This window comes from Agrilus planipennis, unplaced genomic scaffold (genome assembly GCF_000699045.2).
Source record: "Agrilus planipennis isolate EAB-ADULT unplaced genomic scaffold, Apla_2.0 scaffold49, whole genome shotgun sequence".
Lineage (NCBI taxonomy): Eukaryota > Metazoa > Arthropoda > Insecta > Coleoptera > Buprestidae > Agrilus > Agrilus planipennis.
In genome coordinates, this window is record NW_020438913.1 from 1,496,933 (window position 1) to 1,514,515 (window position 17,583).

The following is a 17,583-nucleotide window of genomic DNA, read 5'->3' on the forward strand; positions in this document are numbered from 1 at the left end:
AATTAGAAGAAGTGGCTGATTTTAGGTATCTAGGAAGTCAGATAAGTCAGGACGGAAGGAGTAGTAGGGATATAAAGCAGAGGATAGCGCAGGGTCGAGTCGCCTTCAATAAAAAGAAGTCACTTCTATGCTCGCGAACGATTAATTTAGAAATTCGAAAACTATTGTTAAAAGTGTATGTTTGGAACGCGGCACTGTACGGATGCGAAACATGGAAGATGGGCGCGGCGGAAAAGAAAATGTTAGAAGTGTTCGAATTGTGGTGTTACAGGCGAATGATGAGGATACCGTGGATAGAGAAGGTTAGAAATGAAGAGATATTAGGAAGAATAGGAAAACAGAGGACTCTGAGGAAGTCAATAAGAAATAGGCGGGATACAATAGGACACCTTCTCAGGCATAAAGGTCTAGTCAGAGACATATTAGAGGCATAAACGAGAGTTAGGAGGGGTTGAGGTAGACCTAGATTAGATTACTGTTCGCAAATAGTTAAGGATGTGGGTTGTTCTAATTTTTGGGAAATGCGAAGATTAGCTCAAGATAGGGAAAAGTGGAGGTGCGTATCCAACGAATCTTAGAACTGGCGACCTTATAGATGATGATAATGGAAAGTAGAACTAGAATTCTCAATTGATTTAAAGTATTGATCGAATTTTCTAACGAATATTGTTAAACTAAACTAACATATATTTTAGGAAAAATGCATCGCTCTGTAAATAACTACATATGTAGACATTGCGTACATTTATAACATGCATACGTAGTGCGTTTGTGTTACATGATGCGCCAATGCTGATGAGGTATAATTTTAAAGACATAATAACAAGGAAGTAAGTTGTTGGTTTTTGTGTCAGTAGATGTTTCAGGAAGTATAAAATTGCACAACGATTCCGCATAGAAATCAAAATAAGTATTTATAATTGGTTAATAAAGTAATTATAAATATATTACAACCAAAATAGAAGTATTTAACAATTCTGTACTGTTAATTGTTACTTAATGTAGAAATTAACAAAGAGGAAAATACCAGTAACCTCTTACCCTGTCAATACAGCAATCCACATTTTCATTATCATCGCTTTTTTGGACTTCTGTTTTAGCAGCTAATGATACAGTCATGTCAGAATATTTTCGATTTCTGAAATGTTAAACGTTAATGGATTTTATTGGATTGGATGGATTAAAGATGAACAAATGTATCACTAATACCACTGCAGAATTAGTACAATAAAAAATTATCTTTCTTGTGAATTCAAAATTTTAGTAAACACGATCTACAGAATCCGCTGCATTTAATATTTATTTGGTTAATTGTGTTCTGTGGGAACAATTTCAAATAAGAATAAGAAAATTGTTTATCACTAATATGCCTACAATTTTTTCTATATAAATATGTAATTCTGAACACGATATTTGAGAAATAAACAAATATTTTCAAGTTGCAAATAATCAATATAAATGGCAGAAAATTCACAAGTACATATGCAATTTACTAAACTAGTTACTAACGATAAAATCATACTATTTAGAAAAACCTGATAAAATTCCAAGCTGTTACATGATTGGTTTAACATTAATAACAAATTTATTAGCATAAAACTTTTTTATGTAACTCTTGTCCCTTCAATGCTGTGACATAAAATCAGTCGCAATATTTTCATTGTTTTAACGTTGAATAAGTTCGAACTTTTCCTTGAGAATAATTATTACGACTTTGAAAAACGCATGTATAAATTCCATCGAAATTAAAAACTATTTTTATTTACCAAAAAGAAATTGTAATATTACGAAAGAAAAAAAGGAAAATAAATTTAAAAGATGAAGAAATTTCGAGTCATAAAAAGATGAAAATTCATTTGAAGTTACCGATTGAAAATTGAAGCGTTAAGGGNTGATTTAGCATCAAATTAAAGTAAGAAATAAATACACCAAACAAAAGCAATCGCAGTGATTTCATCGTGAAACTTACAAAATAACAAAATAAAATAAACAAACGAAGAAATATTTTATTGTGAAACTCATAAAAAAACCATATCACAGAAAAAATGGTAGGTACAAATGGTACATTGTAACAATTAAACAGTTATCGAACAATAGACATAGACTGGTACAGAGAAGAATATATTTGAGAGTGATTACTGCCTTCCGATACCATTACCAAAAGTTATACGTACCAGATAAATATTTTTGGGAAAGAGAAGTTAATTTTAATTAACACAAATTTAATTCGTAATTTTTTACGCTTCATAAGAAATGTAATTAAAATTATCTACACATGTGTGGTTCATTCTGTATTCGACGTACATCATTCCGGTGGAATGCCAATAGTACAAGGCTAGTACAACCAGCATGTGCCACCACTGGTGGGAATGTCCTAAAAAATCGAATTTTCCCGCGAAAAATCGTTCAGGAAGTTTCGTAATATAAATCAAAAATGCGGTCCCACTTATCGTGTACATTCCAATAACTCGTGGAAGAAATAACTAAAAGAGAAACCATTTCAGTTGACTCAAAAAATGGTATCCTTAATGGTCCCCCATAACCACAAAACATGATAAAAATACCCTGACGTTATGAAGAACCAAAACCTTACACCAATACAAGAAAATATGGAAAGAGTAAAAACGAATTAGTTTTAACAGCTATATTTACACTGGGAAATGAGAATAGGACAGCAAGGTACTAGGAGGAAGAAGGGTTGAAAATATGCAGACTATGTCAACTGGAACCAGAGAAGCTGAATCAAATTTTTGAGAGGTGTGGGATAACAGGAAACGGTACCAAAAAATGGGAAATTCAAGTGGAAAGAAAGGATTGACTAAAAAGGATGAGAGGAATATTATAGAGGATGAAAATAGCAGAAAAGCGAAAAGAATAAATGTAGTTTGTAAAATTTATATATATGTATAAATAGAGTAATAAATTTGGGTTCAAAACTGCCATAGTCCGCAATAAAACTGTGGCATTTATCTTCTTCTTTCAACTTATGTACTACTAATTAAACTAGAGCGGTTGCTGACTGAGAACGTCTACATTTAATCACGACAGGCGTTGCAGAGTATATCGTAAACATATAAAAGAGATGCCAGGTGTGAATTGCAGCGGTCACTAATAAAGAAAAAGGAATAACACTACACCAATCGATGTGTAACAGAAAGAGATGCAGACAAGTAGAATGTTGCCAGTATCGGACTTCAAAGGAAGTTCAACATTCTCAGGAATTTAGGAAAGCAAAGACACTTGGTTAAAGATATAATTTCAACCAGGCAGTTATAAAGCCGATCCTCTTTTTTTTTTTTTTTTCGTACCTAACCGCTGCACCGCTTACTGTTATTCGGTTATCTCTTTTCACTTTATTTGTACTACTCATGAAGCATTTCTTAACTTGACAAGGGCGTGTTCAGAACGTAGCAAATCACTACAATCCCAAACAAGAATAAGAAAGAAGATCACATATAATTGATTGCGAACTACGCCAATTTTGATCGTCTCAAGTATATGTGAATGCATCTTGTATACGTAATGTTTTTAATCTATGTATCTCTACCACATTATTATGAACAATAGAATGCTTTAACTTACTCGGACCATAGGATTCTCCAACCCCCCCATACTAATTGTCCAATGCAAAGTTGGTATGACCCCGTAAGCTGCCCAGCTAACGAACGTTGCCATCTTTATATTGGTGTCGACATTAAAACTTGGTATTTGCAAGGACATGGCTAATATAAATATAAGGGTCACGGTTAGCAAATAAAATTGTCGCAGGCCCTACAAAAAGCACATGTTTTTGTCATAGTATGGGTTCATTACGAATAGGTAAGTACCTGGTGACACCAAAAGGCGTAATAGACTCCTGACGTATAAATCGATAGCAATGATAAAGCAATTCCTAAAAGGTCGAAACACAAGAAACTGGCCATGTCTTCTTCAGACCGGCATGAGAACGTATGGTACAAAACTGATACGATCATGGTGGTCTAAAACAATGTGCATTTAGTTAATTAACCCCTTTCTCGTCCTGTAATAATTGTACCTGGAATGAAAAGAGCAACATGGCAACCATAAATTTATCTAAGAAGGGCGCATCTATACGTAAAACTATTAAATCGTTTATGGTTAACGCAACAAATAAACAATATCCAAATATATGAGACCAAATGTTTATCGTTTCGTTTGTCCACCAAAAAATACTTTCAATGCAAGATTTGGCATTCAAAATTCCCCTATACCCGGATAAAATGTAGGGATTGTGTCTAATAAATTCAGGAACTTCCTCTATGGTAAACAATCTCTTAATATTAGTTTCATCATCGCCTATTGATTTTCTGTTCTTTTCCTGGTTCCAAATATCATTTTCTTCAGTTCTAATACAGTTTTGAAGAAGCGACTCGGTGTGATCGTAGTCGGCTGCATGCTGAAAAACAATGCAATTAAAACATATAAACACAAAACATGTTTCTTAAATCCAAAAGTACCTGACGCCTTTTTAAACGCAACTCAGTTACACTACCTTCATGGAAAGCATTACTCTCGTTTGACATTTTTTTTACATCCGTCATGTCATATACTGATCATAAAAAGTGTGAATTGAATGCTTAAGATTTTTACAAATTAACACGACAATTTCCGTCATAACTGCACAATTGTTACACTTGTTATAACTTACGAACTTATCATGCCAGTATACCTGGTCATGTTTAAAACAATACATACTGAGGAGGACTGTAGCTAATGAAATAATTGTTCTGTTTCTCGTACCAAAAATTTACACAATAGAAGAAACGATACTAGAACGAAAAATTTACCACGGTTGACACTTACTTCGACTCCATTCCTTTTATGGTAGGCATTCAAAAGTAACAATAGAAACTATTAATTAACGATTAATATAAGATGAGAAAATTGTAATTATTCTAAGCTAATTTTAAGCTTTAGCAGTGACTTCTTTTTCTACCAAGACACCATAAGTTTTCCAGGAGTCCAATGGGACTGGCATACATATGTATGAGGTCTGTCCAAAAAGTATTTCCACGGGTTACGTATATTCGATTTTCTATTGTTTTTTTGTGGCGCTATGTTCGTTTTCGATTTTTGCCTATTACAAAAAATGAATCAAAAAATCTGCATTAAATTTAGTTTGAACAACAAAATTAAGTGCGCGAACGCATTCTAAATTTTCACTGTGGCATATGGTGAAGGTACCTTGGAATGAAGGAAGCAATGTTTATCGGTGGTATAAAATGTTCTCACAGGGCCTACAAGATGTAAACAACGTAGATTGTGCTGGATGCCCAAACACATCAACAACAGACGAAAACATTGATGAAGTGAAGAAAATAGTATTGGCCAATCGTCGAATCACCATTAGAAAATTTGCTGAGGACCTAAACATATCGATTGGCTCTTGCCATTCGATTTTTACCAATGATTTGGCCATGAGACGGTTCGCCGCGAAATTTGTACCAAAATTGCTCAATTTCGACTAAAAACAGCATCGTAATAACATCATTAAGTAGCTGTTGGTGACGAATCATGGGTTTATGGTTATGACGGGGAAACCAAAGCTCAATCATCCCTTGAGGCTCTGCTTACAGTTTTCTTCGATTGCAGGGGAGTGGTACATCATGAGTTGTTGCCACAGGATATAATGGTCAATAAGGAATATTACCTACAAGTTGCGCGAAGCAATCCGCCAAAAACTCTCGGATTTGTGGAAGAACAAAAATTGGCTTTTGCACTATGATAACGCCCTTGCTCACACATCGTTCATTGGGCGTGAATTTTTTGCCAAAAACAACATACTAATAATGCCGCAGCCACCGTCTTCCCCAGATCTGCCTCCCTGTAACTTTTCCTTCTACCCGAAATTGAAGAGACCCATGAAAGGACGATGCTGCGCTACGATTGAAGAGATAAAGACGCCAAGAAGGAGAAGCTGAACAAGATCACAAAAAATGATTTTTTGAACTGCTTGAACTTGCTGAAACGAATCCCGGCGTAGCTCACCTCAACGTGGTAGGCACGTTACCATACAGAATACAGACCACTTCGAATTATTTTATTCAATAGTCATGAATAAATAAATAATTTTTAAAAAAACACAAAATTCGCCATACCTTTTGAACAGACCTTGTACATATAAAAATTCAAACACGCAGGACCTCTATGTACATTGGTTATGAAACAGGATTTTATGTAAATACAGGAGGTGTACATACCCCTGATATTATTATTATTATTATTATTATGGTACTGAACAGTACAAAAATTAAAACACAGCAAAATTATTTTATATCGTCTAAGGACGACATTAAACAGTAAGGAAGTTTTGCTATTTTATAATGTAAAAAGGCTGTCAAAGCACTTGTCAATCTTTCACATCAGTGTCGAATCGTGCCTTACGCGATCAGGGTGGCAGAACGTACAAGAAGGGTAAAAATTTTGCGAACGGAGCAGGATACGTCAAGGATAGTAAAATCAATAGCACAACGGCAGAACTATTCAAAGCTGCGACCCTATCACGATAGTAGTCGAACGCAGGGGGAAATTACATAATCGACTGCAAAATTGATATAAATTTAATTTAATAAAGTATTTCTTAGGAAAAATAATCGCGTTTGACAGTTACACTTATTAATGAAGAATCGCTACCTAATAAATTGCTTATTACAATTCATCGGAGCGCACTCAAACACGTAAGAAACCGCTATTACAAAACAATGATTAATATTCTATTCATTTCTTATTGGTTTACACACTGCGTTGATTCGACATTGACATTATTGTTGTCATTACACTTGTTTTTTTAGTTCAGTCATTAATGGTTAAATAAAATAATGTATTGTTATCCTTTTGTTACACTTCATGGCACTTCAGTTATACAATAAATTAATTTATTCAAGACAGATTAACATAGATAACAGTAATTCAAAAAAATTGCTATGCATATAAATAAATAAAATTCAAAAAAATTTATTAACAATAGTGCGCAAAGTCTTTAAATATTGTTAAAAAATACATTACAAAAATAGTTGTAAGTTTCGATGAACTTTTGAATAGAAAATTGTATAAGCATACGCTTAGTTTCAGTTAGTAAGTTCTGTCGTATGCGAGGTTTCGCGATAGAACCGGTTAGAATCAATTAATTTTTTTAGCATTTTTGATACATTAGCATAACGGAACTTTTCCCGAATGTAACAATACAATAGGCATCGTATCTGTGACGTTATACTATAGTAAAACTGAAATGAAAGACGTTTGAAAATTTAATTTGCACTTTCTACCAAAGGTTGATGGGTAGATTGTAAAGCAGGTACCATTTTCCTTTCATAAATATATGGATTGTCTATCTACTATACATAAAATTTCACCTGACCTGTCACTACATACATATATAGTATTATTATTATATATGTATATGTGCTGTACATAAATATATAGCGAATACCTTAAGCATAGGTGCTATAATCTAAAAAGAAATCAACCCAATAGAAGTTATACCTAATCTTTGTTGATTATGAAACCAAACAGACGTTTCGCGCTTACATACGAGATAACTTCAGGTTTAAAATATAAGGCTTTGTTAATATGTTACAATTATAATTAGTTAATTAAGTAGCCATAAGTTGTAACGTATTAACACTTCATATTATAGTCCTGGGGAAGCCTTACAATCCCTTTAGATGTAGATGCACCCTGGTAAGCTAATTACCACCCCCTGGAAAAGGCTCTAGCGATATCGGCATTTAAAAATTTAGTAACCCAGAAACCTAACACATTAAATCTATATAAATGTAGATGTAGCAGTATTAGCATATAGCAAGAAGGAGTTAGACATAGCTTCAAATAAAACGGAAGCGATATTGACGAAACAGTACTGTATGAAAATAAACAAAAGTAAAACAAAAATACTGGTAAACACGGGAAGAAATAGTAGGGAAAGAACGAATATCAAGATAGGAGACGGAAAATTAGAAGAAGTGGCTGATTTTAGGTATCTAGGAAGTCAGATAAGTCAGGATGTAAAGAGTGGTAGGGATATAAAGCAGAGGATAGCGCAGGGTCGAGTCGCCTTCAATAAAAAGAAGTCACTTCTATGCTCGCGAACGATTAATTTAGAAATTCGAAAACTATTGTTAAAAGTGTATGTTTGGAACGCGGCACTGTACGGATGCGAAACATGGAAGATGGGCGCGGCGGAAAAGAAAATGTTAGAAGTGTTCGAATTGTGGTGTTACAGGCGAATGATGAGGATACCGTGGATAGAGAAGGTTAGAAATGAAGAGATATTAGGAAGAATAGGAAAACAGAGGACTCTGAGGAAGTCAATAAGAAATAGGCGGGATACAATAGGACACCTTCTCAGGCATAAAGGTCTAGTCAGAGACATATTAGAGGCATAAACGAGAGTTAGGAGGGGTTGAGGTAGACCTAGATTAGATTACTGTTCGCAAATAGTTAAGGATGTGGGTTGTTCTAATTTTTGGGAAATGCGAAGATTAGCTCAAGATAGGGAAAAGTGGAGGTGCGTATCCAACGAATCTTAGAACTGGCGACCTTATAGATGATGATAATGGAAAGTAGAACTAGAATTCTCAATTGATTTAAAGTATTGATCGAATTTTCTAACGAATATTGTTAAACTAAACTAACATATATTTTAGGAAAAATGCATCGCTCTGTAAATAACTACATATGTAGACATTGCGTACATTTATAACATGCATACGTAGTGCGTTTGTGTTACATGATGCGCCAATGCTGATGAGGTATAATTTTAAAGACATAATAACAAGGAAGTAAGTTGTTGGTTTTTGTGTCAGTAGATGTTTCAGGAAGTATAAAATTGCACAACGATTCCGCATAGAAATCAAAATAAGTATTTATAATTGGTTAATAAAGTAATTATAAATATATTACAACCAAAATAGAAGTATTTAACAATTCTGTACTGTTAATTGTTACTTAATGTAGAAATTAACAAAGAGGAAAATACCAGTAACCTCTTACCCTGTCAATACAGCAATCCACATTTTCATTATCATCGCTTTTTTGGACTTCTGTTTTAGCAGCTAATGATACAGTCATGTCAGAATATTTTCGATTTCTGAAATGTTAAACGTTAATGGATTTTATTGGATTGGATGGATTAAAGATGAACAAATGTATCACTAATACCACTGCAGAATTAGTACAATAAAAAATTATCTTTCTTGTGAATTCAAAATTTTAGTAAACACGATCTACAGAATCCGCTGCATTTAATATTTATTTGGTTAATTGTGTTCTGTGGGAACAATTTCAAATAAGAATAAGAAAATTGTTTATCACTAATATGCCTACAATTTTTTCTATATAAATATGTAATTCTGAACACGATATTTGAGAAATAAACAAATATTTTCAAGTTGCAAATAATCAATATAAATGGCAGAAAATTCACAAGTACATATGCAATTTACTAAACTAGTTACTAACGATAAAATCATACTATTTAGAAAAACCTGATAAAATTCCAAGCTGTTACATGATTGGTTTAACATTAATAACAAATTTATTAGCATAAAACTTTTTTATGTAACTCTTGTCCCTTCAATGCTGTGACATAAAATCAGTCGCAATATTTTCATTGTTTTAACGTTGAATAAGTTCGAACTTTTCCTTGAGAATAATTATTACGACTTTGAAAAACGCATGTATAAATTCCATCGAAATTAAAAACTATTTTTATTTACCAAAAAGAAATTGTAATATTACGAAAGAAAAAAAGGAAAATAAATTTAAAAGATGAAGAAATTTCGAGTCATAAAAAGATGAAAATTCATTTGAAGTTACCGATTGAAAATTGAAGCGTTAAGGGTAAAATATGGGCAAAGCTGAAAAATTACCTAAATATATCGGTATCACTGGGTTGGAATTGCAAGTTAAATTGAGAACATTCACAAAATCATTTTCTACTTATGTACACAATCACTTGCATGTATTGAAGTAACACACCGAATACTAAACTCGAAATTATTGTTGTATGAACTCTCGAGTGTACGATTGCGATGGTCAACTAAAATTAAGTAGTGGAAATATAAATGGTACGTATGGCTAAGTGGCATGAATCAGGTTTTCAAATTCGTTGACCTCAATGTGTTTTCACTTGAAATTTCTTTACGAACGAAGACGAACTGAAGAACATCAAATAAATTGCAAGCTACACAATAAATAGCTAACCATTATAATTATTGAGAGAACTCAATAAATGTACTGTTTTGAACTTTTTAGACAGTCTATACAAAGTTAATAGTTTATTAATGATTAAATTTGTAATAAGGAAGACATAGCCGCCAAAACATTTGAAAATTCAAATTTTATCTTACTTTAGAATCCGTATCGCCATCTATATGCAAGTAGCCAAACTAAGGTACTCAGTTTGCTTCTATAGTTCATTCAAACACCCAATGGATTTCAAACTCGACTAAATTTAAAAGCGGCTCAATAATAACAAGGTAATATCAGGACCTTACGTCTTTTATACAAATACAGTTAACGAAGGACTCGACTCAACAGAAATTATGAAAATTATTTTAATATCAAAAGTTTCCGTGGTGTAGTGGTTATCACATCCGCCTAACACGCGGAAGGTCCCCAGTTCGATCCCGGGCGGAAACACTTTTTTTGTTTTAATAGAATATTCCAATTTCTTGAAGTTAATATGTTAATTAATCGTAGACAAATAAGGTAAATAAAAATATATGCTATACCATGTCATTTTTCAACACTGCACTAAGAACGACGGAGACACTTTTTGCACTGTTTTCTGGGCTCAGTATTTGAAAGAAAAAAATGAACAGCAAAATAAACCACGAGCCACTGTTTCCTCACTATTATATTTACGTATAAAAATTCACAAGTAAAAACATTACAGAATAATGTGTGTACTATGTGTAGATACAAGGCGTCCACAAATTACACAATTTTAAATACAACACAGCCCCTTATAACCATTTAATATTTCCCTGCTACTTCTTTTACTTCAGTTAATTTTAATTTTACAAATACCCATTTCGTACTAATTAAAGAAAATGTAGGTACTTTGTGGACTTTTTCGAATTAAATAGATTACAATGTGGGTACTTTGTGGACTTTTTTTTTTGGATTAAATAGATTACCTAACGTTATTATAATAACAAATACCCTATGAATAACAAGAGAAAATAATAAGCTATTACTTGAGGCATTTTTCCAAATTTCATGGAATATTTTAAAATATTATTCTACCGGTGCATTTAAAAAGGATACATAACACTTTAAAAATCCTGGAAATCTGTCTTGTATGCCTTCCTCTAGAATTCTATCTGTTTTCGTAGTAATAGGAACAATTAGAAATTAGAAAGTCACCTATATAATTTTATATTTATTAAATGTAACATAAGAGCCTGTTTTTATGATAGTCAACGATTAATATAATTTAATAACAGACTAGTTCCTACAACGTTCAAAATAAAGTAACTTTGAAATGATTAGCACAAAATATGCATTCAGTTTAAATAACTATGATAAAATATAAAAATAACGAATTTGCGGTGGAGACTAAGAAAATTACTTTTTGTTGATAAGAGAAATAAAGACTATATTAAAACATCATTTTAAGCACCAATTTGTCGTAACAAATGTACAGTACCAATTGCCAATGACCAATATTTTTTTTCAATAATCCATCACTTGTTCAATGCTTTAAAAATAAATTGATTCACTTTTACTTTTGGCGCCCCTCCAACACTTGAAGTTATAAAAATAAGCCAAAATTTGGCAAAAATACAAACGACTTCATCATTACTATCAATGACTATGACGAAACGAAATAACTAATAGCATTCACTATTCACTTGTAGAATCAACACAAAACCAAAAAGTGAGATTCTATTTAAAATTTTCACCTCTAACGCGTTGCATGTAGTACTATTCTAATGTATTACGAGGGTAGTTGTTGATAAGAGATACTTTTCTAGAATTCTAGCTAATTTATTATCGTTAGCATATTTACAAGCGAATTTAAATTGTATGGATAAGAAAACTGAAAGTACATTTTATATTTATGTATGTATAAATACCCCGTATGGATCAAACTGACTGTCACAATATGCTGTCATTTGGTTCTACTGTTTTAACTTTCAATTTTTTTTTAGAAGCAACAAAGGAAACAAAAGAAATCACTGCCATTTGTTGCTACATTACGTTTTTTGATTACGTTCGAAGACAGTCAACAACGACTAATATATATATATTAAATCGCGCCCGACGACAAAATAACTTCCACTATGAGTTTTCAAAAAGTTAGATTTTTATTCAATATTTCTCATAAAATTCACTAACTAAATAAAAATTCAACACACACATGAATAAAGTAATGCAACTCCTAGTAACAGTTGAGAGAGAAAAAAAAAGAAGGAAAGAGAACAGTCTGGACGCGGACTGTGGCCGCACGGCGCCGCGCATTCGCATCGTAATAGAAGAGGATCATGAAAAAGGACGGGGGGGAAGTGAAAAAGAAAAAAGAAGGGAGAGAATCGGGACAGGTGGAGAAGCAAGCAAACCTTTTCCCAATTCCCACCCTCCCGCATAATCGTAGTACGTACATATATAAATATATATGTGGCAACATGCTAAGAAACACCAGCATAATAATTAGAATGATAAGTTTTATTATATAATACACCTAAGCTGAACCACAAGACCTATAAATTTAATTTATCTAACAGTTAAAGTTACATACATACAGGTGTGTATGCGTGTGTTTGTTTGTGTGTTTTTTTTTAGTGTCACGCGCACACATTTTATTATTTTTTTGGAAGGGGCAGGGCGGTCGGTGTAACGCCGCGGGCGGGCGGGCGCGCGCACAGCAGCACAGATACGCGCGCAAACGGGCGGGGGAGTACGAGCGAGCGCTTGGACCCGCCGCCCTCCCCAGAAAACAACAAAGACCGATAGAGAGGAGATCGCAACAACGGCAAATTATTATTATCATTCATTATTGAACGGGGAGGTTTTTGTACCACGACGACACGATGGACGCTATGTATGTACCAACCAACCACAGAAGACAGTCCGTTTTACAACCACAGTTATATATTAAATAAAAAATAGGATATATCCAATAATAATAATAATCTTAGTTACAATTATCTTGATGGATGATGTCGATTGACTTTTTTGTTTGTTTTTTTTTTTTCAAGAAAAAAAAGGAACAACAATAATAATATTTTAAGAAAATCAAAACACTAGCATCAACATCGTCAGGTGCTTGCTTACTGCTGCTGCTGCTGGTGGTTGTGGTGGTGTGCTCGAGGAGGCGGGGGAGACTGTTGTGTACGGTGGCGACAGAGGAACAAACCCAACAAACGAACGAAAGCGAATGTACAGTTGCGGAAGAAAAAAAAAACCAATAATGGCGACGACAAGGACAGTCGAAGAATCAATTCATCATCGTAAGATGGCGGCGGCGCATGCGCGTCCTTCCAATCGTTTTACTATTATTATTACAAATTTATGAAAAATTATTATTGTTATTATTTGAAACAGTTGACGTTGCTGCTGCTGCTAATGCCTTTTTTTTGCTTTTGTTGTTGCTGCTGTAGTTGTAGTAGTTGTTGTTTCTTGTTGAATTAAATAATAAATCGTTTGATTCTAAGTGTGGGTGTGGCGGGAGGTGAAGGGCCGGGGCATCACATGGCATACTTGCGGGTCCATTCCCGAGCCAGCTCGTTGTACTTCTCCCGGTCTGTTTTGTATATCCTAGCGATCTCTGGCACCAGGGGATCGTCTGGATTTGGATCACACAATAACGAACAAATTGATAGCAATACTGAAACAATAAAGACGTATCATTTCAATTGACTCCCCCCACGTAATCACCCTAACATATTTCATCTTACATTACACCTTTTATTTCTAACCCTCAACAAATATTGACACCCAGAACAATCAAAAACAAAGTGTAAAGTTTTTGATTTTTGGTACACATTTTATACCAAATTTCTCGCAATAAGTGACAAAAATGCTCAGGATCATTCTTATTGAAGATTGAACTTCTACTTATTAATTTTAAATAAAATGAGAGCCTTTAAAGTTACAGGGTGACTAAATGTGTTTAACATATTGTAGCGAAAATTTGCCTGTTGGGATCTACTGGTGGGATACCCTGTATACATGAAAACCAATGTAATGAGATAACGTTTTCCGGTAAGTAGCAAAAGTGTATCTGACGAGGAATGGAGGAAAGTATAATAATAATAATAATTAAATTCACAATTCAGTGCCGTTTACAGTTACACAGAACGCGTCGAGTTGACGAAACGTTCGGTCTGTAACGAAATATTAAAAACAAGTCACACGAATGACTCACTGAACACAGTTCCACCATCGAAAAGTGCACTGAACTTGAACAACAACGTTGTTTCTCCTTTTTCTCGGAAAAAGACGACTCTATTTAAATGCAACAATAAAAAAAAGGAACAGATCGCAAATTAAAAATAATCACTCGATTAATAATAATTTTCTAACGACAGCATCAAAAATCGTCAAAAAGGGAACGACAAAAATTAAAGTATACAGGGTGTACAACTATTAAAAATGTTAACTAACAAATCCTAAACGGACAGAACTTCTGCATGTAATTATTAAGGTCGACAATAACTATTTTATGTAAAGCAACAAATACCATTGCGATAATAAAAGGTCGCAGGCCAGTAGGGCAAGCTAATTCGTGAATTACTCTGAATCACTCGGATTTGAATTGAAAATTTTCGAAATTAAGGGCAAACTATAAGAATGACCCTTCGCACTCGTTATAGAATTTAACAGAAAAAAATGTATGTAACCGATCTATTTTACAAAACAATAGAATTGTTTCATAAATATACATAGCCATTTCTCCAAATCAGTTTACTGTCGTAATTGAATTCCTACAATGTTTAATTTATTGATAATTTAAAAACAAATTCGCAACGAGTGATTCATGAAGAACTAGCTAATATTAGAACATTAGAAGAAAAACTTCAGTCAAGTTGGAAATATTCAATTCAATATTAATAAGGATATTAAGCTGACTAATGATGATCAAACGAAAGATAATAATAAAACCTGCAATTTGCAATCTACAGAAACCGATATTTTCAAAAATAATGTCATTAGATATATGACGATAATTATCTTTTGATTGGTCTTGCAAAAGATAAAATTTGCGGTGATATTTTTTCTTATCATAACCAATATGATAAGTATTTATATGGAAGACAATTCAAAACAAACTGCAAGGCGGTAAAAAAAAAAATAAATACAACCAGGAAACTTGATTGGATCATGTGTAGGCTACCTTTAACAATATAGAAGCAATTACCTAGATGGTTCGAATAGTTATTAGGTTTTTGAGACCATCAATTAAAATCATCATCATAAAGTCATCAGTCCTAAGTCCTAAGTCGCCAGACTATGACTAAGATTAAGAATTAAAATAAGAAGAATAAAATGTTTACTTTGTTATCGGATTTTATTACTTCAGATTACTAATAAAACTGCCAACCTTCGTTCAGAAGGAAGTACGAAAGACAGGGTGCCAAATTTAGACAGAAAATTAAAAACCCTTTAGTCAGTTTCTTAATTACCTGATCAGTAATTAATATTACCTTTTGAAATAGTAAGTGCAGGAGACCACTGTGAACGGAGAATATCAAGACAAATGCTACCATTACTGTTTATGTTTGGATGATAAATTCTAGTTGTGAATGCCACTTTTGGAGGCTTGAACGGATAATCTGTTGGAAAGTGAATTGTTAAAAAAAATACCCCTCCTTGGTACGGACTGTCTGGCTGCAACAAAAGAAAAAAACCAGTGATAAACAAAATAACAGAAAAACAATAAGACAAAGGTAACAAGTAAAATATAATAAAACTAAACATGATTCACCGTAAAATAAAAAAATGGATGTCCAGATGTTTTAAATTTAAAGTCTACAAGCTAATCTTGTTACAAACACCTGTTAAAATGAAAAAAAGACATGGAAAAAAGATTCAATTAACTGCTACAAGCTTATTGCGTTTCCACTGACAGGTATCCAACTTCATTTATCTTAATTAAATTATAATAAACCTCAGAAAACTTAATGGAAAAAAGAAAGAACAAAAAAAGTACTTATAATTTCTAAACTAAATCTATTTAAATGATTAGAAACCATAGCCTTTTTTATTTAAAATACATGTTAATAAGTTCAATGACAACCTAATACAGCAGAGAATACAGCAATGAAACTGCAGATTTTGAATTTAATAAAATACACTTTGGGGTGCTGTAGTCTCGTTGACATTCAACAAACAAGTCCTTTGCATACTAACACAACAGTACAAAGGACTTTAGTCGATATATATCATAGATTCAATGTAATAACCACTGTAATTAATAAATTCCAAGGATACTGCTGTTGTAAAAAAGTAAAAATATTATTTCTGGTTCATGAACCCAAGATCATGCAAAAATACAAGAAAAAAGTAACTTACTGGTCCCATAATTGTAGCTTGCCAGTGAAATACTGCAAAAAACAAGAAAAGTATCTCAGTAATCACACGAATAGATTCTTTGCAGGTGGTAACGAAATAGTTAAGCCAATATGTGTATCACAAGAAATTTCATAAGAAAATAAAAAAACTTACAATCATCTCCAACAGGTCCTGCTGAACATTGTGCTGGAGGGTCTCTACCGAGATCTTGTAATTCCTAAAAGTAAAAAAGAATGATTTTAACCAAGTGTTTAATAATAGCCTCAATCAGTAAGTCAGCAACCTTATATGGCTAGGTTATATGCACCAAACACATTATATTTAGTAAAAAAGACGAGAAACATTCGATATTTTCAGTCTAAATTGAAATAAAAACAGTTATATGATATAAAAACTGGGATTTACGATAAAATACGTTGTATCCGGCATTTTCAAGACCTGATTATTCAACCTGATAATAGCAGAAACATCATTGAAATACGTGAACTAACAAAAACGCGTGCAAGAGAAATGTAAAACCCATCATCGGGCATTAATTTTCAATGGATCACGATTAATGGACATTAATTAAACTGTTATCAAGATGTTTCTAACGAATTCTTGTAATTTTTAGACTACTTTAGCACTAAAGTAAAGGGCGTTTTAATACACACAAATCGACGTTTAAACGTCAAAATATTAATTTCTAAATTCGTTTTAGTGTAATAAAAAAGCCAACGTACCTTATTAATTCTTTTTAAAGCCATTTGATATAATGAATGTGTATGATACTGGTTTCTCACCAGACAACGATTCGGTGAGCCAAGGACCTTTGATAGAAGATTGCAAAGATGGCCTCCGTCAAAAACTCACACCACAACGTAATTCAAAGGAACAATTCTATTCACGTGGAAACATGTACAGCCACGATTAAAAATAAACTAAATTATCACTTTTTATTAGGTAATTGTTCTAACACCTAAGGTCAGTCATACAAAACTTCGTAAAGAAATAAAATGTGTTAATTTTTACGTGTCTCTTCTATTACGATGACTGATCACT

At 33.1% G+C, this 17,583-nt stretch overlaps 2 protein-coding genes and 1 non-coding gene across 4 annotated transcripts; 1 reads left to right on the top strand and 2 right to left on the bottom strand.

Annotated features, from left to right (window-relative positions):
* Positions 1-1,986: 1,986 nt before the first annotated feature.
* On the bottom strand, positions 1,987-10,177 carry LOC108733437 (progestin and adipoQ receptor family member 3). 2 transcript variants are annotated; one of them, XM_025973505.1, is made up of 6 exons: positions 9,891-10,177; positions 9,013-9,109; positions 4,037-4,417; positions 3,828-3,980; positions 3,583-3,771; positions 1,987-2,483 (listed from the first exon to the last, which is right to left on the bottom strand). In XM_025973505.1, the coding sequence occupies exons 2-6, from the start codon at positions 9,088-9,090 to the stop codon at positions 2,238-2,240; spliced, it is 1,047 nt and encodes a 348-aa protein (XP_025829290.1). In that variant the 5' UTR covers positions 9,091-9,109; positions 9,891-10,177; the 3' UTR covers positions 1,987-2,237. The 2 variants fall into 2 exon arrangements, with proteins under 2 accessions (XP_025829290.1, XP_018320115.1); XM_018464613.2 differs by lacking the exons at positions 9,013-9,109; positions 9,891-10,177 and adding an exon at positions 4,479-4,891.
* Positions 10,178-10,589: 412 nt separating this feature from the next.
* On the top strand, positions 10,590-10,662 carry Trnav-aac. Its single transcript has one exon. It is a non-coding gene; the product is annotated as a tRNA-Val (tRNA).
* A 199-nt stretch (positions 10,663-10,861) lies between these two features.
* LOC108733438 (ubiquitin-conjugating enzyme E2-17 kDa) lies at positions 10,862-17,553 on the bottom strand. Its single transcript, XM_018464614.2, has 5 exons — positions 17,265-17,553; positions 16,696-16,759; positions 16,543-16,574; positions 15,675-15,858; positions 10,862-13,855 (listed from the first exon to the last, which is right to left on the bottom strand). Exons 1-5 carry the CDS (start codon positions 17,286-17,288, stop codon positions 13,716-13,718), a joined length of 444 nt encoding a protein of 147 aa, XP_018320116.1. The 5' UTR covers positions 17,289-17,553; the 3' UTR covers positions 10,862-13,715.
* Between the last annotated feature and the right edge of the window lie 30 nt (positions 17,554-17,583).

Coding starts and splice junctions, on each gene's coding strand:
- LOC108733437 (XM_018464613.2), bottom strand. CDS start 4,562: ATGACGGATGTAAAAAAAATGTCAAACGAGAGTAATGCTTTCCATGAA. Junction 4,418..4,478: donor TGCGTTTAAAAAGGCGTCAG/GTACTTTTGGAT, acceptor ATTGTTTTTCAG/CATGCAGCCGACTACGATCA. Junction 2,484..3,582: donor TGGAGAATCCTATGGTCCGA/GTAAGTTAAAGC, acceptor TTTCTCTTTTAG/TTATTTCTTCCACGAGTTAT.
- LOC108733438 (XM_018464614.2), bottom strand. CDS start 17,288: ATGGCTTTAAAAAGAATTAATAAG. Junction 16,760..17,264: donor CTTTAAAAAGAATTAATAAG/GTACGTTGGCTT, acceptor TTTTACTTTTAG/GAATTACAAGATCTCGGTAG. Junction 16,575..16,695: donor AGGACCTGTTGGAGATGATT/GTAAGTTTTTTT, acceptor TGTTTTTTGCAG/TATTTCACTGGCAAGCTACA.